Genomic DNA, 26,948 nt, shown 5'->3' with positions numbered 1-26,948 from the left:
CAGACAGGCGCAGCGTAGCTTAGAACCGGCCGGGCAAATGCCTTAAATGTCAAAAACAACATTCCTTTGTCTTTGTCCCAAGTACTTCCGGCCAGCGATTTGAGATTCTTGTTGCGGTTTTGGATGTGGCAACCATAGTTGTGTGCGCAGAGAAAGAGAGCAAACTGTCGAAGGTTACTTTCAAAATTTGGGGGTTATTTAAAGTCGGAATTGGTGTGTCATCGACTTTGACCTTGAGTTGCAGTTTGATCTCCGTGAATTTTGTGGGCGAAAGTTCGAAATTCCTGTCGAAAAGCAAAAAAGATTGGTGAGGTAGTCGTTCACTTTGGCGCGCAGGCCATCAATGTCATTCCCCGACGCCATTATCGTGCAATCGGCAGTCTAGGAGATCAGGGAGACTCCCTCAGGTGGCTGGGGGAGCATCAATGTATAGATTTTGAAAAGAAAGGCTGAAAGGACACAACCCTGCGGAACACCTTGCTCTATCTTCCACTGTTAGAGATTTCTGAAAAGTCATCGTGTAAATTCGGTCCTAATGAGCTAAGGTGAAGAAACACTAGAACTTCTATTACAGATGGATTTACCGGGTTGTCTTTGTAATAGAGACAGCATCACATTTCCAATAGACTACAATGGGAATCCATTTGCGATGGTCTATGAGCCTCAGTGGGCAGCCGCTACAGCTTCATCATGCACACTGTTTCTTACTAAACTGTATCCAACCAACATTTTCGGCCAATTGGGCACAATTTTGTATTTTTTTATCGGAATTTTGTATTTAGCGTTTTTTTGTAATTTTCTCTTGCGCTTTTTCCTTCAAGTAATAATAGTTTTGAACAGTCCAAATGCCCAACTGTGGGAGAACAAAAGTAATTTACGCTTTAGGAAATACTTCAAGCTTTCAGAAAAGGTAAAAACTATGACGAAAGACCGAAAAAACCGAGGAAAGCGCAATTGCAAATATTGAAAATTTTTCAGAAGATTTTATTGATTTTAAATCCCTCAATTTGATGACTATAAAATGCAAGAAATTATTACACAATTGCAAATATATTTTGGAATCGGAGATTTTGAGATATTCACAGGAAATCCCCATCATTATTTTTTACTTTAAAGCATCAGCTTTTGACTATTTCGACCGCACTCACTCACTGTACGACGTTGCATAAAATAAAATCGAAAGTGAGCCGATGCCTCACACAACAATTTGTTGTTGTTGTTGCCATTGTTATTATTATTCTTTTTTTATTTTTATTATTATTATTATTACAAATGGTTTTTTTCTCTTGTGTTTTTTTTTTTAATTTTTTTATTTTTTTAATAATAGTGGGCAATGCTTCTTGCACTAACCGATCATTCTAGCCTACAGCATTTTAGCCTACCCGCGTAGTACTGCCACTGGAGCTATCTGGTATACCCACTAAAGCTCTAACTCCTACCGCCCGCGCGCTTAAGTCGCATCCGTCAACATGCGGAAAGTGCTACTTAAACCTCAGAGATGCTTTATGGGAAATTTCTTCTGGTTGTCCGTAGATATATGAGGTTTGCACTTCGACCTCATGGTCTTTTGTGCCCCCTTCAGGTTTTTCCTTAGTAAACAACCCTCAGCTCTTATGCTACAAAGTAGATTTTTGACTTATTTCGCAGCAGCTTCCCAGTTTTACAAGTTGGAGAGTTTTCTCAATAAGTTATAGTTGTTGTGGTGAGCCGTTTTTTTTTCCTTGTCGTTATTGTAACAGCGAACTAAACAACGTTCACCAACTTCGTCGATTTCAGCCAAGAGTACTTCCAAGAAACGACGTGTTTTGGTAGGTTGTGGCTAAAAGCAGAAGGAGAAAGATGTTAGTTGTTGGCGTTTAACTCTGTAAGGACTCTGCAAACTCTAAAAAGACTAAGTTAAATGTAAGATACAATATTTCTTATGATTTGTTGATATTTTGAATTCAAATCTGTTGTCAAAATTGTTTGATTCAAGATGACGTATCGATCTATTCTGTTACTTCTTCTCGAAAATGGACAACTTGAGCTTTTCGATTTTTTTGCTGATTACGAATCTATTCGCTTCAAAATACTTTATAATTGGCAAATTATTCAAAAATTTATCATACTTCCATTCCGTTATACATTCATTATAAATAATTAAAAATGAAAAAAAAAACTATGAAGTGCGTGGAGCATTCCACCGAAAAAATATAGCAATCCACTTCAGCAACCCGCGCAATGGTTGTCTTGGCGATGATGCCCAAGTATCATTATCACTCCGCATCATAAAGATGTTGAATCTTCAAAAACAAACAAGTCAATATAAACCCTTTGACTTGAAAAAAGGGAAAAACCCACATTCTTGAAATTATAAATCAGCGCACAACCCAAAGCGGCAAAGCATTTAAGCCACTTCAACTTCGAAAAAGGGATAAAAATCGGCAAACGAGAATCAGTATAACGAGCAGCTATCATTATCATCCACTACTTGACGTGTTTCGCCCGTCCACCTGACTGTCCACGCCATTTGCGTACGCTATGGAAATCCCACTCAGCATTAGAAGTACCCACTCACTTCCACACATTCACTTCATTGCTAACTGAAGTATTCGCGTTGCGTTGGCAACCTCCTCAACTCACCAAACAAACTCCAACTCTACTTAGTGGTTGCCACAGATTTTTTAGATGCCTTCTGGTGTGCTCGTCCCGTTTTTACATATTTTTTTGTTTGTAACGGAAACTCACTAATTGAGTTATTTCTCCTATACGCGCTTCACTGTATTAGTTCGCACGTCTTTTTGTGTTATGAAAAAATATAAAAATCCAGAAATATGAATAAACTGTAAATGAAATACTGGAATTTGTAATTTCTATTTTCAGGTTGCATACATTTAGGCGGTGTGAGTGTTTTTAAATCCACTGTAAATAACGCGATTTTAATTAAGCAAATATTTTGTAACCTCAGGCGTAAGGATTTTAATATTTTGAATAAACCGAAAGCTGGTTTGGGGCGGGAAAGCTACATCCGGAGTTGGTTCAAATATGCGCCTTTGCTGGCGGAAGTAAATTTTTTTAATTGCTGGATTCTGCTTACTTGATTTTTGTTTATTTAATTTGTAAGCGAATGAGGTTATCTAAAGCTCTGAATTAATAGAAAAATGTTCAATAATTTTTTTTACATTAAAATTAGGTATTGAAGACCACATTTCCCATGGAAAGGCTTTTTATACGACTTATCTAACGACTAAAAGTGGCATGGAACTGTAGGATCTTGAGTTTTTAGGACAACACACCAAACAAATTAAAGTAGAAGCTCAATCAAGACCTTAGCTACAGATGTAAAGCTCACTTAAATACATCAGAGGTTGTCTACCCTAGTAGCTTAAGTCGACTTAAGATAAAAATAAAATTGTTCGCATAATTTTCTAATTCGTTATTTTTTATTCTTATTCCTTTTTTTACTGTTACAAGATTGCATAAAAATTTAATAAAGGTGGCTTATATGTACAAATGTTCTTTTCGACTCAAGCTGCTATGGCATGCAATCCAGTCTCTTGACAATCGCAACTGCCTTCTGGTGGAGCTTACAACCATAGTTCGGTTTCCAACCGCCTTCTTTTAGTATTTGATTTGATTTTGAGGATAAAGAGATGCCCGCAGGCATCCAAAATTTCAGAATGATTAAGTACGCCTCTTTCTAAAGAAAAAAAAAAGACTTCGGCTTCAAACTTTGTGAAGATATTTCCTTTCATTTGACGTATACATTTTGAAATCCGATAACTGTTTCAGACCAACATTGCCAATTGTACCCCAAAGACGGAGCTACCCTAATCTGTTGCACCTGTTTAGATCTTGTGACAATTCGGACACCAAAATTTGTGGTGCCTTCAGTGCATTCCGGAAAAAACCCGAGAAATGCACCATTGTGTACCAATCGGGTACCAAATATTACCTGATCAGAGGGGTTTCTTCAGAGTTCAATGGAGATTGGGAAACCGATTGTAGATAGGTTACGAAGAGGTTATTTGTTGAACGCTGAGACTCCAAATGCATTTTTGTTTAGCTCAATGCCACGAAAAAATGCCGAGGAGCTGTGAGCTGATTAAAGCAATCGGACACAAAAGATCTTGAGGTCGAAGTGCAAATCTACTTTTCATTCATTCGCACTAAAGCAAGAGCTAATCACCTAAGATACCACTAGCGCAAGGTTGTAGGTCATAGGTACTATCAAGTAGAGTTCAGAATTGAGCGAAATATGACTGACAAGTGCAGGGCCATTAATTTCGTAGCTGGATGAAAAATGTAGAAAATAATTTATGAAACTCTTATAAAATCTATATGAAGTGGCAATTAAAATATCTACTGGGGTGAGCTCTGGAACTCTGTGGAACTTCATACATAATTTTACATAAAATATTATCTTCCACTCCAAATGCATAGCACTGGCAACACAACGGACCCTAAAGGTCTAAGTGAGATCTGTTTACAGATCAGCCAGCCAGTAGAACCTAACCTGTTACTATAATATTTCATAGGTCTGTTGAGTATTATGGCCATGTGATGTATACTAGTCAAATAATAAGACTTTTTAACAACTCTTTAAAGACGGCCACCGAACTGTGCGACTTTGTGTATGAGTACCATTCAGTTGACCTAATTTCGATGCCTACTATGGGCATGAAACAGCGAATTATAGAAACACTTTTTCTTTAAGTCGTCACGAAAGGCCATGACAAACTTCCAAGTGCATTTCTGCCATAAAAAAGACCTGGCGTTCGGGGCCGACAAACTTTAAAGTGTATACTGTAAGTCCGTCTATCCCTAACAATCGAACGCCCAATCGCTCAGAAAAATATTAGCTAGCAATTTCGCTAATGTCGAAGTGCCTGAAAGCGTTGGACTTGGAACTGGGGTAAATATAAATTGAAGGCTCTCGACTTCAAAAGACAATTTTGTCAGAAATGCGTTGCGAACGCCAGTAAACAAATATTATTCCTGGAGCGAGTGTTAACTCTGGATGAGAAATTGGTTATTTATAACAATTGTGAAACCAGGAACTCATATTCGAGGCCAAGCCAGTACATCGACTCCGAAGGCGGATATACCGAGTACTTAGGATTCTTCGTGTGTGTTATACGAGTACGAACTATATCGCAATCGATTTAAGATGCATCAAAACAGACTATCTGATATAGTTCTACGAATACCAGACAGGAAGGATTGGCAGACGAGGGTCAAATCAGATGATAGAGGTTACCATATTTATACTGACGACTCAAAGATGGACAATAGCACTGGATCGGGAGTGCATTCGGAATAATTATCCTTAAATTACTCCTTTAGACTCGATAAACGATGAAACTAACAGACTTACCTCCGGCCGACAAACCTTACCATTCTTGTTAATAGTCAAACAGCGATCAATTTATTGCCCTCAGCGCGCATCAATTCGAGATGTGTTAAAGAATGCAGTAGATCGATCACGCTTATCCAACGACACAACTCTACACTTTGTTGGGTTCCGGCCACACTGGAGTTGAGGGAAATGAAAGAGTGGATGAGTGTGCAAGGCAAGGCTCTGAGCTTGAGCTTCAGCACGTGGTAGAGGACACAAGCATTCCTCTAAACGAACTATACACTGCGTTTGACTTGAGCGTAATCGCGAAAACAGCAGAGTTTCCAAAGCGCTCTGGCCAAAACTCACAAGAATGGGTATACCTCAGAGTGACTTCTGCAGGAGTTGTGGACATGAAGAAGAAATTGAGTCGGTACAACATCTCAACTGTGAATGCCCTGCACTTCAAATAACCTATGCCAAATCAAATGCAGTTATCACAATGAGCCTTAGGGCCGCCGAGTGTCGTGTCTTAGATAAGCAACCTGGCTAACCTAACCTGTATCGTAGAGAGTTATTCCGAAAAGTTACTCATTAAAAAAAGCATTAAGAGAAAAACTACCAGAAAAGGTTATGACTGCCTTAGGATAGGAAATCTTATAGTACCTGGGTAGGCACTACACCTGGTTTTCTTTCACTTGTGCCCATATTTTTTGTTCAGGGCTCAAATTGCCTTAAAGTCGAGGTTGGAGACCCCCTCTTTAAATAATTTTTTTTTTTTAATATTCCTTTTCCCAAGTTGGGAGCCAACATAATTCTATTCACAAATCTTTGATGAACTAAGCCTGAAAGTCAATTGTGATCACTTTTTTTTAAACCCACTCTTTTAGGCAATGCCTCAGCATGTTGGGTACTCACAAGAGGCATCCCCCACTTCGGCAATAGCAACTTACCTGTCAACGGTAACCTGCCACACATGCATGGAAGTTTTGCTGACAATGAAATGAAGAAATCCTCTTATATACTTGTATATTTATTTCCATTTCTCTATTTTTGAAGACTCTCCAACCTACGTACAGCTTTCAGCACTGAATAGCAAACTCAAACTCTCTGGGTCATTACGATCAGCTTATGTACACATGTATGTATGTGTGTATGCGTGTACCTAGATATCCTTATTGTACACAGATTCACGATAAATCTTTATGCAGAATCTGCTGCACAAACTAACTAATATTTATTTATTATTATTTGCTTCATTTGTGTGCATTATTCTATGTAAACTTTTCGCTTAAAAGAAATCATAAATCATCTGTCCCATGCCAACAAAAGTAAGCTCGAATACGGCGTTGAAGGAAGGAAAACTTCAACGCGCGTGAGTGGAAAATGTGAATTCTGGAGAAACAAAAACGAAAAAAGCAAAACTCAGCTGCATAGTGAAAGACACTCGAGCATTTATGGAATAGGTAAATAAGCATAGTGAAAAACTGCAAATGAAATGTAAATTCAATGGCAAGGAACGCATGAGTGCGAGCACAGTAATAGCGACATAGCAGATTTGCCGCGTTTTTTCTACACATCCTGTTTTTTACTTTTGTATTTATATTCAGCTATGGTTTTTTGCAAGGATAATATTCGCTTGAGTGAAATGTTAAGTAAAGCACAAAAATTATGAAGATTACATTTGTGCGCATTTAAATGTTGGATTTGCGAATGCGTAGATGGCAGGCAAAAAAAATAAAAAATTAAGGATATGCGCAAAAATCACAGTAGCAACAACAAGGAGCTTAAAGTGTGTAGTGAAGAAATTGCTGAAAAAAACAGAAATAATTGCGTTAGAGTTGGAGATCTTTCAGCCCAAAAAAGTGGCACCCCTAATAGGGCGTTTAACAGTTTGTGAGCAGCTCAGCAGGAGGTCTCGTAAAATGTTATATCATATTTTTGTGCACTTATACACATTTCAAATGCTTCACATATCCATTTACTGCGGTTAAAATGGCTGTGTATGCGTCAGTTCCTTGGCTTGCAATTGCAAGGGTATTTAAGTATAAAAGGCCGGTCTACACTCTCCATAACCACAATTCACAGTAAAGTGTAGTGACGGCATCTCGGCAGTAAGTCGTAGAGGAATGACATGCAGCTGTCAACAACAGCATACGCCCTCACCTCCGAGCTTACCAGCTCCAGATATGTTTGCCATTGCAATTGTGGCGTTTAAGCAAGCATTCACACACACCCACTCGCACAATAGTCCTGCACTGAAACCCTACAGTCCTTAACTACCTTTTTACCGGTTAGCTTGGCTGCAGAGTAGTTTGATTTCTGATATAGTCCAATTTGAGCAGAAAATCACCAGTTTAGGACTAGTTGAAAAAAAATCAAACATTGATAAATGAACTTAGAAAAAATATTTTATTGTGAATTAAAATATTACCCAAAAATGTTTCTAAAACAAAGGTTACTCTAATTTTTGCCAAAAATTATCAGTTTTGAACTGGTTGAAAAAAAGTAAAAATTTGTAAAGTGAATTAAAAAAAAAATATATTTTATTGTAAATTAAAATGCAACACAACATTTTTTCTTAAAAGAAGACTAGTCCAATTTGTTCCGAAACTCGTTTCGGAAAAGTAAATAAAAATTGAAAAATAAACGTTTCAAAAGTTATTTAACTATAAATTAAAATATATTTTACACAAAATTAAAAAAGGAAAAAAAAATTAAAACTAAATAACTATTATGAATATACCTATTACACAAAATTTTTTCTTACAAAAACATAAACTCTAATTTATACTGAAAATCACCAGTTTTGGACGAGTTGAATATATACATAAAAATGAATAAGCTTTAAAAAATTACACAAACATTTTTCTCAAAGAAGGCTAATCCAATTTTAATAGGCTAATACCGAAATTCACCACATTAGGACTAATTGAAAAAAATTAAAAATTGATAAATGAATTCAACAAAATATTTTAGTAGGCATTAAAATATTACACAAAATATTTCCTTAAAAAAGTCTCGTCTAATTTATGCCGAAAATCCCCAGTTTTGGACTAGTTAAAAAAAGTTAAAAATTAACAAAACATTAAATTAATTGAAAAAAACTTTAAAGAAATATTTTATTATGCATTAAAAAATTAAAAAGAAATAATTTTCTTAAAAAAAAATATAAATAAAAACTAAATAGAAAAAACTGTGTTTTTCACCCAGCTCTAATTGGTCATTTTGCAACTGGTACAATTCTAGGCACTCTCGAACTAGTATAACTTCTTTCATTAAATAATAGTTCCTGAACTAGAATATTTGTCGAGTAATTTCGTTTTTCACTAAAGAAATCTAATTGGTCATTTTGCAACTAGTTCAATTCTAGTCACTCTTGAATTAGTATGGCTTATTTCATTAAAGAGCAGTTTACGTTGACTTTTCTCTACAGAGATCTAATTGGTAATTCTGCAACTAGCCCAAGTATAGTCACTCTCGAACTAGTATAACTTCATGCATCAAATATAAGTTCATGAACTAGAGTGTTTGCTGTTTAATTTCGCTTTTCACTGCAGATATGCGGTGTTCTCGTGCTTGCACAAGCATATATGCGCATTCATGCTTTGTTGCTTGCCGCCACTTTATCTTTACGCTACTTCCTCATAACTCAGCAAACATCAGCTTCGTTTAGCTGTCAAGTCAGTATTATTTTCATGAGGGTTGTTATGAGCCGCAATGCTGATAGTCTATCTGTCTGTCTAAATAAGTACGTATGTATGTTTGCCTGTCTAAACATTCTACGGCTTAAATTACATTGGCCTCCACCACTCTCCATATCACTCTCTCTCCCTCTCTCTCTCTCTCTTCCACTCCATACTTAAGCTCTACTGCGCTTCATTTCCGCAATTTTTGCAATCAACAATCCCTTCTAGATATTCAAATCTTTGCTAATCTCTCACCCTCACGCACTGCTTCACTTCTATCTATGCATTGATTGATTACCTTTACAAACATTCAAATTTTAATTTTCATAAACCATAAGCCATTCTGATTCTATTAAGTAAATAAATATTTTAGATCAACTTTGAATTCACTTCTTCGCTTTTGTGTTTCACAATCTTCTTACAAAATTAATTTCCTTTTACTTATCGTCATTCATTGTATATTAATTCGATTTGTTGCCTTAAATTCATAGCAATTTGTTAACCTTCCCCCCATACTTTAGCCGCTGTTCGAGTACTAACGACCTTTCGTCCTTTTGCGCTTTTAATCATTGATAAAAATGTCATTGCAATTACGTACATACGCGTACTTACATATTTTTCAATGGCATGCGACAAATGTTGTTGACAGAAATCTGGACATTTTCATTACACCCAGCTGACTTTGACTGGAGTGTTCAATTGCTGGCAATCGCGTAGCGTTTGACTCTCGTCTCGCATATTTAGCTAGGGTTAGCAAGAGTATTCAAGCAAAAGCATTGCTTCGCTTGTATTGCAGCACTTAATATTTCAACATGCATTTGCTGGCTCTTTTTTTTACTTCATCCTGCAATCGTTATTACTATCGCTGCTGTCCGCCCTTTCGTTGTGACATCTGTTGATTTTTTCGGTCTTCCTATTTTTATTCTTCAACCAGTGTCCTTTGTGTGAAAATGAAGAATAATTACAATGTCTGCCAGTGATTTTTTCTCGTCCAGCAAGTGGATATGGTGATGAAGTGCTTAGTTTCAGTTGGAGTACGAAAATTTATTCTATCAAGGATGGAGGCCGAAAAGCCTACAAAGCCCTTAAGAGATTCAAAATGTTTAAACAATTTTTTATATGTTAATCAAACTACGGTGTGCAGGTTAGAAGTTAGGCATATTGTCGAATTCCTTCTCCTATTTGTGGTGTAAAACTTGGTACTATTTCTCGAAGAGTTGTATGCCACCTCCGAAAGGTAGATGTTTCTTAAGGAAGCTTTTTCAAAGAAATATACACTGAGAACTGCACTCAGAGGTTTGCCATTGCTTGCCAAGGCGCCGACGGTACCAGAGGAAATTAGGCATATTAAGATTTGGTAGCCAATCGTGTGTTGAAGCAGTAGAAGGTCGGTGCATAAATTTAGATCGGAAAGCTTTTTATGAGTTTGGTATGGTGGGCTTTGAATGAATTCTTATGAATTCCTGTATGGTAAATATAATACTAACTTAAATAGTTCAGAGTACTTTTTCGTTGCATTCCGACGATTAATATTATCAAATTTAGATCAAAAAGGTTATTCTTCATTTGTACATTTTGAAGGCAAATGAATGCTTGCACGATTATAGTCCTGGAAGTACTCGTCTCTATTAACGAAAAACGGTCTATCGAGGTATGTAGATAATCGCAAGGTGTCAAGGCTGGATTGCACGGAGAAGGCGATGGAACTTCTAATCCAAACTCCCGGAGCTTTTGGCGCTTGATTATAGATGTGGGGCCCAGGTTGTCTTGATAGAACACTCAACGTACTCTTTCTATTCACATATTTTGGGAGATTCCGGTCGATCTGCTATTTCAGTTTGGTTAGTTGTTGGCAGCAGAAGTCCGAATTGAGTGTTTGGACCGATGTTAGGAGCAGCTCAAGGTCGGTAATTCATTTTCAATTCCACCAAAGAAACAGCAAAACCTTCTTGGACGTTAATCCGAGTTGGCAGCGTTCATTTTGTTCTATTGCGCATCCCAAGTTACCATTCGCTTCAAAAATGGGTCGACTTCGTGGCATTTTAGCAAAGAGTCGCAATCGTCAGTTGGGTCCAGAAGGTTTTTTCGTCACTTTATATGGCCCACATACATCGAACTGCTTCTTGAAACCACCCTTAAGCAAATAGTTCCAAACAGTTTTCACACTAATCTTTAGTTCATAATAAAGTAAGTGTTCACAATTTCCCTGATTTGATCCATTAGTTTTGACGATAGATGTACCGGAACAGAATCGTTTGCCCCATCGCTTTGCTGTTGCGTTCGATACTGCACCCTTTTTTCCGAGTGCCTACTCCGATCTTTTCCCTCGGTCGTAGTGCTACTGAAAAACCTATCCAATTTTCGAAGCGATGCAATGTATGCATCACTTAAATACATTTAGAGGAATTTAGAATAATCAGACCATATGTATTATATTAAGTCTATAATTGAACTATTTATATTAAACGTTTCTTTCCAACTATTTACCATTTCTGACTAAAATATCTATGGCTTCTTTTTCATCCTTTGCCAGGCTGGCAGCAAATTAGCCACTTGGCAGTCTTCTAACTCAATGGTCTAAAAATTTTATTGGAATGGTTTTAAGTTTCGTTTGCAAGTAAAATACGCTCGTTACTCCTAGCAAAATGCGTTCTAGGAAAATGGTTTCCTGGTTTTAAAGTAAATTTTTTTCTTTCTTGCATGTCGAAGGTATTTAATTATTTTTTGTCTTGGCATTAGAAACAGATTTTTCATGGTTATTTTTACCTGCTTTCCCACATTATTGCAAATACTTTTATGCCAGCCATCAGAAAAAAAACCTAGCTGAATCACTATGGGGGCATTCAATAATTCAGAAGGCATTTTGGCGTTGGCGTTTCCATAGCCTAGTAACTGAGCTCCCGGAAACTGTGTCACCAGCATACCTTTTTTGGAAGACCATTTTTTGAAAGCTGGTAACTTTTTGAGCGAATCTCGTATGGCCAAAAAAAAAATGCATTTCTTAACAATAGATCAAAAAATAAAGTGCTGAAAACAAAAATACTACTTTCAAAACTATTTAGCCGCAGAACCCTCTAAAAATGATATATTTGAAGACCAGTGACAAGAAGTGACCACCTTGGATCCGTGGCAACTCAAGATCTCCTCAGATTTCTTTGGAGGCCGAGTAGATTTAAAGAAATTTAAAAAGGGAACCCGAGTGCAGTACAATGGACTTCATGCTGTCTGAGTGCTGTACTTGCTATTTTGTCTCGAATAAAAACAAAAAAACGAAATGGCCTTAGAACAGCACACAAAGGTACATACCTAAAACTCTATCGAGGGTAGATCAATGGAACTCAAGGTAGTTCGAAAATAAAATGGATTTTCAACCTGACCAACATTTTACGAACTCCAGAAATACGCAAATCATGTAGACATTTAGTACTATTTGTGTGGCGTGCTGTTTTGGTATTCACAACTTTTCATAACAACACCCGTTCGTGTCAGATCACTTTTCGTATATTTCCTTCCACTTAGAGTTTTTTGCAAAAAATAGCGCGAATGTTGCGCCCCTTTGGCAATTTAACGCTACAAAGCTACATTTCAAATCAAATTAATGCACACAACCCAGCTTAATTGAATGAATGTTGGAAATGAACAAGAAAAAGCCGAAAAAAACAACAAAACTAGGAAGCAAATAAGCGCAGGGAATGCAGAAGCAAAACAGGGGGCGAAACATTTTCTTTTCAATTAAACACGTACCTAACCGAAAAGTACTTGGAAAATTAGTCGAAGGCAATGGAAACAGAAGCAAATTGAACTAAAGAAAGACAAATGGCGTTGACACGCCCACTACTCAAGACTGCAGTAACACAAATTGATGGTTGACGCCCACCTTGGCAGGCACTGTGTAGTAGTTAAAGATAAACTACATACTTTTTGCACTAACTGTTAAACACGCACTTATGGAATGGGAGGGGGGAAAGAGCTGGCAAAAGAAGTACGTAGGGAAGAAGAAGAGGAAGCAAAGACAAGAACAAGTCTAGGAAGTAGCCGTTGGCAAATTAAAGCTTTTTTCCCACTCACTGACAGCTGCAGTAACTGATACCGTAGCAACATAACAATACCTTGAGCAACAGCAACAACAACTACAAACGCATAGCAACAACAATGACACCGCGTATAATAGCCCACATGTGTCGCTGAAAGCATAGCGTCTCTTAATGCTCACCTCCTCCTTTAGACGGCTACACTGACTAGCACTCACTGTTCTCTGCACCCCCCAGAAAGGTTCAAGGATGCGTCTGCAGCCCGCAGGATATATGGATCTACCACTGACACTGGCATTGACGCAAAAATACTGGAGCGAAGAGTACAAGAGCACAAACTGACAGATATGTGCCGGTGTGGCATGCAGACATGTAGGCAGACGCAGACGGGAAGGCCGAAAAAATGCGGAGCAAAATATAATAATTGAGGAAAATCGGCGCAAACACAAGCACACGCATACTAAAGCGCACGCAAGGGCACTTACAGCAGCGCTAACCGTCATGCAAACTCATATGAATGTATGTGTGGTTGTGTGTGTGTTCGTGCACGGCATTCCTTTGCAGCAAAAAAATGTGATTCACATTTTTCCGCTTTTTCGCTCACCCTCCACACGTTTTCGCCCACCCAACGCCTAGCATTGCGTTGAAAGGGCATAAATCACGTGGCAGCCAGAAGCTGTAGAAAGTGGCAAATGAGGAGCGCAGAAGATTTTTGGCATCTTCACTTGTGCAAAGCTCAAAAAGTATACATACTTGGAAGCATACAGTAGCAAATATACACATACATACATGAGCATATACTGTCATGTATCGCTTCTTTGTGTTCTCTTGCATGAATTTGTATGAATAGATTCCTCCTTTTTTATGTACCATTTTAGCCGGCCGGCATCTTTTTATTGATTTTCGAGCCATTCAATGTTTCTTGGTTGGTTGTTTTTTAACACTCGCCGTCAATGAATCCCCTTTAACTCTCTGTTTGGCGGATAGTTGGCGGTTTGGCCAGTCTCCCAAAGTGTATTTTCCATGGCAGATAACGCAATACAGGTTGATTCGAAAGTATGGAAAGGGACACTTATTAACCAGTGGAGGAATCGAAATTTATACGTCATTAAAGGCAGCCCTCTGCGACAAAGGCAACACTGAATTTGAATGGCCACATAGTAAATTTGAAATTCGTAAACGGCGTCACTGAACTCACTCGTACCGCACATTTTTCACAGAATTTGTTACGACGTTGTTGAATAGTTAGAGAAAACTTTATAATAAGAAAGAATAACCAATTTTATTTCATCAATTCGTAAAATTTTAGTATTAAATTTAATGGAAATGTGAAATGGTATAGAAAGAAGTGTGCTTGCATGTGATTGCAAAAAATTATAGCACTGAAGAATTTATGGATCTCATTTATTGACGGAAATGGCGCAACACTTGGCCTATCCCCCTTTAGTACCTCAATCATATGCAGAAATGCTGATTTGTTCAATCGATAATTTTTTACTAATTTGCAATTTAAAGCCTGTAGGTCTTCTAAAAAAAATTACAACCGAATTTACAACCGAAGGCCACAGTTGCCATTTCTGCCTGTGACTTATTTGTAGACTATTAAATATTGAACAAATAATTTTATAAATTAAAATAAAAAAACTCTCTGAATTAATATAGGATTATTATTGCTACATGCATTATCAATGAAGTTTTGAATTCTTCTTCAAAGATTTTTTTTTTAATAACTTTTTTACTAAATATAAAAGAAATAAATTTGTTTTTTTTTTTTAATTTTTATTTCGACCTTTACACATTGCTTGTATGTTTGTATACCGAAGCAATCCAGTTGACAAGTGTCCAATATGATTGACGTACGACGCCATTTGACAAATCTTTCGTCTAACAGGGAGTTAAAGAAAGAAATATAGTAAATAAATCTTCCGTTAGAGTGATTAATTTTGCGCCACCTTGTACCGGGAATGTTTAAATAAAACAGAACAAAGTTAAATCTTAGACAAATTTATTTTATCTCCCTCAAAATATGACCCATCTGAAGCAACACGCATGTGCCAACGTCCTCCTGGCACTCCTGGTAGGCCGACGAAGGGATGGCCTTCACCTCCTTCGTCGCATTGTGTTTGATCTCCTCTATCGACTGAAATCTCCTTCCACGAAGTGGTAACTTCAAATTTGGAAACAAAAAGAAATCGCACGGGGCCATATCAGGTGAATACGATGCTTGCGCGATAGTATTTACTTGGTGTTTGGTGCGATGGCGCGTTATCATCATGCAAAATCCAAGAATTGTTTACCCACATTTCTGTCCGTTTGCGACGTACAGCATCTCGCAAACGCTTCAAAACGGATAAATAATATTCTTTATTGACTGTCTGGCCCGATGGAAGGTACTCATGGTGCACTACGCCTTGACAATCGAAGAAAACAGTGAATTATTTTCCTTCCCGGCCCTTTTTGATCATAGGGAATGTTGATATTATGGTTTTATAGTGCTACCTCATTGCTATGATTGATTTTTGTGAACAGATTTTTTACTGCAAAATTGTGCACGGGGGCTATCATTTTTAACCGCAGGATGGCCATTATTTTTTTTTATTTTTTTTTTTTTTGAACTGGTGACTTATTCCCACAGTAAAATTCCTGTGGACAAGCGAATGTTTGTCAGGTCTACTTTCTCAATTCTACAGGCAGTCGCTAGTATATCGATGTCGACAAAATTTACCGAATTTAGTATACTTTTCATTTTTTGGAAACTTTAATATGTACCTAAAGACCTCGCTTTCCCCATATTTCGGCAGATCTTAGCCCTAGCTGATTTATAGTTAGTATCCACCTAGGCATCCCAAGCATGCACTGCTGTCAAGCACAATTCTAAGACGCTCTGCTGTGAATTATACTCGATCCTATTAACTTATGTGCAATCCTCTCTCAACCTTTCTCAAGTCTATGCAAATCCACATGAACTTATTTCTCTTGTTACTTTTTTCAAATAATCTGTCCGTTACATTGAGCTGTAAATGAAACGTAGCATCCATTCATCTTTCACAAACTCTTATCTTTCATTATTTAGGTGTGTCACATTTTCTTCAAATTTAAATGTTTGTTTGCTTTTCATTTCACCTCTCTGCTTTGGAACGTGTGTCTATTGAGGCGTGTAGAAAAATGAAAAAATAAGTTTTACCGCCCTCAAACAAATAAACACTCACAGCATTTTGAAGTATTTACTCAACCACAAACCTACCTACATATCTATGTATGCATTTCACTTGCTATGTATTTGTCAAACAGCTGTGGCATTGCCGCATTGGCATTATCAATAAGGCAACAGCGAGACACCAAAGTTTATGGAAGGCGACAATCAGCCAAAGTTGATGTGGCATTTGAAGCTTCACGCTTTCTTCTGTTACGGTTTTTGCCTTGCTGAATTTTCAAATTTGCATAAAACGCATATATGTGTATGTATGTACGTAGTTACTTTTTGAAATATGAACCTTTCTGGGCGACTGCATTAAGTCATAACTCAACCTACAGCTACCAGCGCTCAACCCACAGCTCTCTGCCCTACGTTTGGCAGTTGGGTTTATTAAAAAGGAAAGCAGCAGGTAATCTTTTTCTGTTATTCGCATATTTTGCCCATATTTCTTTGCCACTTACACACATAAATTTTTACTTAAAAACAACGACTTGAAAGTAAATATTAGGCAACAAACAGCAATGAAAGTGAAGCGTAGAATTCTATAGGTGAAACACAAAGGGGTGGTGTTAGCCGATGTGAGCGCAGGTAAAAGATGAAAAATTATTTTTGCAACATTAATGCAGCAGTGGAGCGTATAAAGCGAGGTGCTTATTATAAAATAGCAAAACCGAAAACGGGGAAAAAATATAAGAATGCAGCAAAAAACATTAAAAGGCGCACGTAAATCGAAAAGAAAAAAACGTGAGTGCTTCACTCTTATTATGCTCAGCTTGCGCTCAACCCCTCAACCTGCACCACTGTTATGGCTTTGCTACTTAATTTTTATGCTAGACACACGGCAGCAGCCCCACGCGCTTTGTTTTTATTCCGACTTTTGCTAATGTTGGCTAAGTATGTGCACATGTACATGTATGTGTGCGGTGTGCATGTGGCTGGGCACCACGGGTCGTATGAGTAACTTAAGCAGCCACATTGCCGCACTCACTCACTTTGCCTTTTGCTATTGCCCTAATGTTTGTGGCATTGCTAGCGGCTACCTCTTCAAATATGCGCCAAACAAATCATTCCTTTTGTTATTGTTTTTGTTGTGTGAGTTGCCAATGTTGTTTATTGTCTGCCGGCACATTTGCTGTGGCGTAAATTTTTGTTTACATTCTTTTGATTTTGCTACCTTGCAGCGCTAGCTGGTTTTTGTCTCAAATGCGACTTTGCTCTTGCCAGCGTAGATTTTCTTTCATACATTTTGATATTTCTCTTGTGCGTGTGTGTGTATGCTGTGTATTTATTTTTTCATTTGTGTTTTTCGCCGCGCTTCTTCGAACTTTCCTTATTTTGGTGCTTAGAATTATTAATATTTTTTTATTTGGTAGAGTACGCAGCTTCTTGCTTTTGGGTTGTCATAATTTTTGATTGTCATAATGCGGCACGCCTTGTTGATGTTTACTTGTGTGTGTGGGTTTCTTGTGATTGAGGAGACAGAAGGTGTGCAGTGATGGCACGTAGAGTTGGCTTTTAACGTACATTAGACCGCTGATTGGATGCGATTGATTATAAGAATATTGTATATAGTTTATTTTGGAAGTTGTTTACCTCAAAAATGCAACACCCAATACTTCCAATCGCAACTACGAGTATTATTGAAAATTTTTGTGTCTTTCTTTTATTTCGAAACTCCTCTAACATATTAGGCGATCGCATTTCTTTGATTATAATTTCACGCACTAATGGGCCTTCAATATCAGGTCTACGTTATTAAAACTACGTGGATTTATGTCCAGCTAAGAAGTTTCATTACAATTTTATTCGGCATACAAAACCCTTCTGGTCTTATTACAATCCCACATATAAGAATTATATTGCATTAAAATAAATTTAAATAAATTAAATTAAAATATAATATAAAAAGAGTGTTTAAAGGCAAATGCTATTAGCTATGGTCAATTTGCGCACATAAGCCTTCACATAGTGCAGTCCCACAACTATAGAAACAATCAGCTGAGTGTGAACAGCTGAAAACATCTGCCTTTAAATGCCCGATTTGCACGCGTATTTTGGAATATCTTTGAAAAAAGTAATCAAAGCAAACTATAATGTAAATAATCATATTTAAATTAATTCAAAATCAAGTTCAAATTAATATAAAATTAGTAAAATCAAAAGTAAAACCGAAACTAGAATTAAAATTTAAATTAAAATAAAATTTCCAGTAAGAACAAGAAAAATTGAATAAAAAAATCCATAAAGTTTAAAGTTAATGAACCAAAACTAATAAAATTTAATTTAATTAAAAGTAAAATAAAGTTCAAAATCAGGTTCAAATTAGAATTAAAATTAACCAAAAATTTAATTAAAGTTAAATTTAAAATGAAAACTAAAAAAATTTTAATTAAACAAAATTTAAATTGAAAACCAAGTTCAAATTATTAAAAAAGACAAAATTAAAACTGAAACCGAAACTAAAATAAAATTTGAAGTTAAAATTAGTAATAAAAAAGTTTTACTTAAAATAAAAAAGTTCAAAGTAAAACTAAAATTAAAATTAATTAAAAACCAAATTAAAAATAATTTAATTAAAATTAAAGCTAAAATTAAAACTAAAAATATTCAAATTAAAAATCATGTTGTAAATTAAAAAAAAAGTAAAATTCAAACTAAAACTGAAACTAAAATTGAATTTAAAGTTAAAATTTGTAATGAAAAATAATTTACTTAACATTAAAAAATTAAATTAGAACTAAAATTAAAATCAACTGAAAATGTAAAATGTAAATAAAAGTACGAGTTTCAATGAAATCTAAAAATTAAATTAATGTAAATATTAAAGGTAAAAACCAACACAACTAAAATTAATATTTTATTTAGAGTCAAAATTAAATTTAAACTTAAATTAAAATCAGTATTAAAAATGCAATTTAAACTAACTCTACATTACATTTAAATGGAAATTGGCAAAAAATTAAATATAGAAACAAATTTTTTCTTAACATTTTTTATGTTTGCGTAATGCGTATTTTATTTATTTTTATTTTGAAATGAGCTTTTGCAATGGAAATTCTTCAGCCAAAACCTCTCCTATTACCAGTTTCGACTTTTTAACCTGACACCTCACATAAATTAAATTTTGTTAAAAGCCCAAAAAACATACAAAAAAATGGAAACAAACTGCCTTCCCAACAATCCCGCAATATACATCATTTATCATAAACAAACGCAGTCGGCGTATCCACCAACATTGAATGACAGACAGAAATGCTTATCAGAGAAGGGTTCCACTGCGCGTATATCGCATTTCACTGTCACACCATTTATTTTATACTTTTATCTTTTTCAAATTTACATTTTTTTCAATATTCAAGGTATTTCTATTTTGTATATATGTATATAAGTATATGTACATTTGTATGTACGCGTTTTTAACATTTCGTTTTGTTAAGTCAAAATTTAACCTGCCGCACTTCGAAATGAAAAATGAAAGCCGGACACTTCAGCCCAAAGGGTGCTGTTTGCAAGCCAAAATTGCAATAGCGACAAAGTTGCGTTATCTGCAAAAAAAAAATACCAAATACAAAAACAAAAACGAATTATCAAAAAACATCAAAGCGCTGCGACATTTCGTACGCCAGGCGAGATCATTGAATAACGGCTTAAATGAATAAAATTGGGACCCAATTTAAGGCATGGAATTTTAAAAAGCCTAAACGCTGGGCTATTTTTTAGGCATTTCTCTGCCTGTGAATCCTGTGTATAGAAAATCATTACCCTTATTTTGTTGCCAAATAATGCTAAAACCTTTTTGCTAGAATTTCCCTTGCAGTGACATGGCTCTGACTGGCTGACTTGTTGTTGCTATTGTGTTTATCCTTGGCAACAGCTGCCCTAACATGACGGCGTTAATGACAACGTATTCATGACTTTGTCAACTTTTTTGCTGTTTTTCTACTTCCATATTTTTCTTTGGCCCGAACTCAGTTTAATTCTTGGCAAATCAAAATATTTTCATTTTGTGAACTTTTTTCTCAACGTTTTTATTTAGTTTTATATCCACTTGGAAAAAGTTGTTGAAGTGAGCAGTGATGCTTGCCAATGCTACAAGAGAATATAGGCGATCAAGAGGATGGGGCATTCTCCTTTATGACTGACTGTCTACATTTGACGGCTTGGGTTCGCATCTAAAAAATTCGACCACGGCAGCCCTTAAATACTTCTTTGTGCTGTTTTTCATTACTTTGTTGTCGTTGTCATTGACTCTTTTTTTTTATTAGTTATCGTCGCTGTTTTTAGAATATTATTGGTGACCAGTTAATAGGATTTTTGTAATGTTGCACTAAAGAATTATTATTACAGAAAAGTTATATAAATTTCTATGATATAAAAAAAAAAAATAAATAATTGGCGCGTGCTCTTCTGTTAGGTGTTTGGACGAGCTCCTCCTCCTATTTGTGGCGTGCGTCTTGATGTTGTTTCACAAATGGAGGGATCTACAGTTTTAAGCCGACCCCGAAGGGCAAATGATTTTTATGAGGAGTTTTTCATGGCAATCCTACACTCGGAAGCTAGCCATTATCTGTTAGGCGACCGCTATTAGAAAAAACATCAGTTTGCTATTTCGTACACGTATATTGTGTACCAGAAAGTTTTCTAGAAATTCTAATTAAAAACCATGGAACTGTGATGAAAAATTTGTGGAGTTTTTCTAATTTTTATATAAAGTTTGAAACTTTTATTTACATGGGTTGCGTTAGATAACGATCAGGTTAGTGGGTTGGTTCATTAAAGTAGTGATTCATCCAAAACCCAACTAACACTTCTTCACCACTCTATTGCCATATCCTCTCTAGGAACTTGTTTAAGGTTGACAGCATGACTATATCCAGTTTGTGCGGTTCAGAAACCTTATTAGGTTTCATTCATGCTCATTTTGGGCATTCCTTCGTTTCATATTTGTCAATATTGACGTTTGTTTGTGGTCGTAGGAGGGTCAAACGTTCTGCTAACTTTGCATGTTGTCTGGTCCCTCCATCTATGATACATCCCGCGATTTGTAGATATTTTAAGAAAATTGCAATCTTGATTCCTCCCAGTGGTGTAAATACCGATTCTGCTAGAACATTATTAATGGCAGATGCCCCTCTTGCCAGTTAATCTGACGATGAAGACAGATGAAGACTCTTTTGGTTTTAACTCAAGATGGTGAAGCTATTGCTACTTTGTTCCACCAGTTCAGAGGTTGTTGTAGCCGAATCCAGTGCCAGGATTACAGTTTGGCTATGCGAGAGAAAAGCTATATTGCTCTTAAAAGAGAAATCTACCTACAAACTTTCGCCTGAAAGACACCGCAAGTATTAAGAAGGCGCAAACATTTTTCAATTCTAAGTCTATGAGAATATATACCAGCTCCAACACCGCAATCTATTTTAGAGCCATCTATATAGACTGTAGTGCCCAAGTGGTTTAGTGAGAATCCCTTATTCCATACCCTCTGAGATGGAAAGAAAGTGGCGAAATTCCTGTTGAATGTTACCGTCGGGGTGATATAATCAGTCCTCTCGGAGGTAAACTGAAGTTGCCGCAATAATAGACTGGCATGGCTATGAGTTTTTCCTTCCAGCGAACCGCTTCATTTAACATGTAGATCTATCGGAGTGAGGTGTGTCAGTGCATTAAGAGCCTCCCTAGGGCATGATCTGATTGCACCGACTGTTATTGCACAGGCTGATCTTCTGCCTATTCTGCCAAGTAATTTGGTGTCGTAGTCTCTCTCTAGAGCTTTCCACCAAGCAATGATCTACTTTTATAAATTATGAGCATTTCAACAAAAAAGGAAGAATAGTCAAAACTGTTGGAAATGTTGATGTGAAATCGTTTATAATATATAATATAACATAGGTAAATAATATAATATAATATAATATAATATAATATAATATAATATAATATAATATAATATAATATAATATAATATAATATAATATAATATAATATAATATAATATAATATAAACGATATATAATCGTTTAATCGCAGGCTGTAATACTTCATATGAAGGAATCATTCTTGCTTGACTATTATTATACGAGTAGTATATGCATCATCAACATCAAGACGCACACCACAAATAGGAGGAGGAGCTCGGCCAAACACCCAAAACAAAGGGTGTACGCGCCAGTTATAAATATATATAGTTATATATTATCCAAATTCACATATTTCTAATAAAATATTAACAAAAAATAATTTCGATTTTCATACTCACATAGATTTAGCATATTTTAATGCTCTTAAAACACATTTTATTATGTATCTTTACACACTCTGATCCCATTAAAATTACATAAAATCCCACTTAAATTCAACATGCCAACAATCTTTACTCACACACATATGGTTTGCTTTTCATCTTTCCAGTCACGTACATCTCTGGTCTCCAGTTCGGATGGTGGCATTTTGGCCGAAGGCGAAACCTCGAGCGAAACATCACGCGGCACCGACGAATGCCCGCCCTGTGATTTGGGCCTGATGGAGCGTCTGCTGCTGACACATCCTGTATGGTTTTTACCCGGCATACAGCGATCCGGTGCAGTGCATTTTCTACAAGGCAAAGAGGAGGGGGTAAGTACGCACACATTACAAAATGAGAAGAAACAAAAGAAAAAACAATACGAATACATATGTATGTTGACTACGCTTTAATACGAAAATATCAAAAATAAAAAAATTAAAAACAAAAAGGGAGAAAAAACGGCAACTGCAACAACAATGTACACAAACAATTTTTAATTAGCCAAATACTTTTATGTTTGAAGGGAAATGGAGACTGACTTGATAAGTTCAAACAGCGAACTGCTGGCATGCTGTGCTTTACATTACAATACTTAAAAATAAAGAACGTAAAATTTTCGTTAAAAAGTATTGAAAAAATGTCAAAGCACTTTTATGTGGCTGCTGCAGCTAGTCCAACGACTGCAGTGACTGCACTCGGCAGTTAAGCCCACAAAGGCTTCAATATGGCATTTGCGCAAATTATTGTAGTGAATGGCGATGGATTTTGCTGAAAATTTATTAGCGAACTGCCAGGCAGAGAAAGGCGAATATTGCCGCCTCAAAGCACAAAGGCAAATTAGTTTATGCGGCTTTGTTGTGCAAAAATATTTTATGAACTTATTGCAGAGCAATTTTGATAATGACAAAGCCACCAGTAGTAGCATCAATAACTACAACAATAATTGCAAAAAAAATAGAAAATATGATGAGCTGTCAGTGACAGCAAAAGCCGCAAAGCCTTTGTCTACAAATTTTTGGATTTATTAACCAAAAGGTTGGCAAAAAAAGGTTTTTATTTTGTGATGCAACTATTATTTACGGGATCCTTCTTTCGAAAACTAAAAATAGTTAGCCAAAGCTTAGATGGCAATAGGTTGAGGTGACTGCCGGCATACGCTAAGCTGCGACCAGGCGATTTGTTAAGGAGTAAGGCTCATCTGATGGCATATAAATTAATCCGAAAATATTAGACATGGAACTTTTTCACATGAAGCTTAACAAATGACCGACAGGGAGACGCCGCTGTTAAAAAAAAATTTAGGCAAATAAGAGCATTAAAAAATGTTTATTTTGCTGAAAGATATGAGTCAAAAAACTTTAAAGATCATTTCCTAAAGGTTGATAAATTATCTACAGGGTGACACAGCCGATAAAGAAACGTTTTGGAAAATAAGAGTACTTAAAAAAATTGTTTTTAATAAAAGTATAGTTTAAAAAATACAATATATGAAATGTTGATAAATGATCTACAGTGTGACGCAGCCGTTAAACAAAAAATTGGGAATAGGAGCACTTAAAATATTTATAAAACAGTTATTAAAGGTGGATGAATTATCTACAAGGTAACGAAACCAATAAAAATTGTAAAATAGGAGCACTTAAAAACATTTTTTATACGAATATTAATTAGAAAAAATTTATAAAACAGTTATTAAAGGTTGAAAAATTATCTACAGGGTAACGCAGTCGTTAAAAGGAAAAATTAGGAAAATAGAACTTAAAAACTTTTATAAAAATGTTAGTTAAAAAATTAATAATATGTTTATTAAAGGTTGGTAGGGTGCCTAAGTCCTTAAAAGAAAAATTGACGAAAATAGGAGCCTTAAAAAAATTCTTTTTTGATAAAAATACTATTTAAAAAAATTATTAAAGATTGATAACTTATTTATAGGGTGCCGCAGTCGTTAAAAGAAAGATTTAGGAACAAAGGAACTCTTCAAAAAAATTTTCCTGATAAAAGTATTAGCAAAAAAAAATTTATAAAAAATGTATTAGAAGTTGATGAATAATCTACAGGATGACGCAGCTGTTAAAAAAAATTATTTGGAAAATAGAAGGACTGAAAAAAAACATTTTTTTATAAAAATATTAGATAAAAAATTTATTAAAGGTTGATAAATTAGCTACAGGGTGACGCAGCCGCAAAAAACAATTTTGGAAAATAGAAGTTAAAAAATATTTAAAAAATATATATTAATAAAAATATTAGTTAAAAAATTTATTAAAGGTTGAAAAATTGTCTATAAGGTGACGTAGTTGTTAAAAGCAATTTAGAAAAATGCGAGCACCTTGAAGTATTAAAATTTTTTTGTTTTTTAATTAACCAATCGAAAGAAACCTACGGCTCTCTAGAAAGAATATATTTTCCAATCGGTTGAAAATAGTCTGCAAAAACACCTCTTAAGAAATCTAGTATTTCGAAAGACATAAAAAAAGATTTAAAAGTTACCTCTACGCTCTTCTGCCGCACTGCCTTCAAATAGCCATAAGTTCTTTAATTACTTAGATATAATATTTTTATTATTATTTTTTTATAAATTCAGGGCCAAGACGGTGTGAAACATTTCTGAAGTGCGAAAAATCAAGGCTTTCTTTGTGATTTTTGCTTTTCGCTCTACTAATAAAGCAATCAAAAATTTATTTTAGTGTCCTATTAATTACAAAATGATGAATATACAGATTTTTTTTTTTGTTTTTGATAGGTTTTGAAACATGACCGTATCGAATGGTACCCACGCACAAACGGTGGTCACCTTGATAACTTACTCTGTCCCATAATGGCACTCCAAATGCTGTCCTTTAAAAAAAGAAGTAACATACGCGGATTAGATTAGATTCTGTTTGAGGTTGGCACCTCGACTTCATGGACCTCTGTCCCTCTACTCATCACAGTACCTCCTACAAACCCAGTTCCCTTATTAAATTTAAGATGGAGCTGGGTTAGACTGAGCGTATGTACCTTTCTTCTGGTTGCAATCGGCCGAGATGTCTCAACCTTCTCCGCGCTATAGCCTGCACTCAAGGATAAGGTGTGCGGGAGTCTCCGGAGATCGGTTGCAGAAATACGACGAGTCAGTGGGACATATCCCAATACTCTGCAGATGGCTGCTCAGTATGCAATGTCCTTTGAAAATGCCCGTGAGCGTTCTCAATTCCTTGGGGAGGGTTATGAGTTTTCTAAACCTCTTTTTTCACGTTAGATCAACTTTGATCTAAAGAGAGGGAAAAGCCAACTTAAACAGAGCAGGCGTGCATAGAAGCTTTTTATAATGTAGATAAATATGGACGCTCCATGAGGAATGAGTAGCACGTGTAGGAATCGAATTGTTCGCTCTCCGAGCCAATTTAAGAACAGAAAGTGGTCTGTTGTAGTCGGAGTTCGTCTACTGTTGGAGCAAATGCTATTTCTCTCACCCAACTTAGGACTATAAGTAACCTCAGCCTTTTCTTTCAATTATAAAAATGGTTCAATTGAAAAATGCAAACCTGTATAAATATACGTATGTATATATGTATGTATTTTTATGTCTGAGTTGTATTGGATTAAATGAATGAATTGGATACTTAAATGAAAAAATTTATTTCGTTTTTATTTATTACGTTTTTCTTTTTTTTTGTTGCCTATGAAATAAGGCATCTAGAAAAAATGTATTAAATGCGCTCTGCTAGTAAAATAAATCAAAAGCATACAAGTGTTCTTGTGTGCGTGTGTTGGTTGTGGCTGAAATTTGCACGCAATTTGCTGAAATATTTGCACAAATTACAATCAATTAACGAAACAAACAATGCTGAATGCCACAATGACAAAGAGGGGAGTGGTTCACAGGATGTAGGAACTCATGTATGAATGGTTGCATATTCTGGATTATACATACATACATACAAATATGCAAATAATTAGTCATAGCAGAGTGTAGAGATAAACCTATAAAGTTACAAATTTTTGCTCAACAACCCCTGCAGGGATTAGCCAGAAAAGAGGCTGCCCATTTACTTTCCAGCTCCATTTTGTGGCCTAGGTAATTTTCCCCACTCATTCAGGAACTAGAGGCAAGACAAAGAAGATTACACCGGGAATGCAGAACTGGAGTTCTGGAGGGAAGAAGATGGAACCGCCAGACATTTACTGTCATCGAACCTGAGCGCTGTCCCATTGCAGCGAGGGCCTAAAATGGGAGGATTACTAAATTTTATTTAAAAAAGCTGGGCTCAGAGAAATACTCTGAATGCATTAAGAGGGCACAATAGATCTTTCAGGTCTCATTTCGAAGTCCCCTTATAAATCCCTATAAGGAAGAAGAAATATTTTCTTTCCTTATGAGATATCGTTTAAGTCAAGCACCTATAACTATGATGATTGAAAGTCGCAGTATCTAACGGCACCTTTGATG

The 26,948-nt window shown here is 35.8% G+C and overlaps 1 protein-coding gene across 1 annotated transcript in view; it reads left to right on the top strand.

Moving 5' to 3' along the window:
* Window positions 1-26,948, top strand: part of LOC129239179 (protein sprint) — a 201,899-nt gene that overhangs the window by 74,022 nt on the left and 100,929 nt on the right. Inside the window, exon 3 of the mRNA XM_054874515.1 lies at window positions 22,642-22,845. Within this exon, the coding sequence (XP_054730490.1) occupies window positions 22,642-22,845 (204 nt within the window). The remainder of the gene's footprint in view (window positions 1-22,641; window positions 22,846-26,948) is intronic.

The sequence above is a fragment of the Anastrepha obliqua genome, chromosome 2, assembly GCF_027943255.1.
Source record: "Anastrepha obliqua isolate idAnaObli1 chromosome 2, idAnaObli1_1.0, whole genome shotgun sequence".
Classification (NCBI taxonomy): Eukaryota; Metazoa; Arthropoda; class Insecta; order Diptera; family Tephritidae; genus Anastrepha; species Anastrepha obliqua.
The sequence above is the reverse complement of the archived record's forward strand: the minus strand, read 5'-3'. Positions and strand labels throughout refer to the sequence as shown.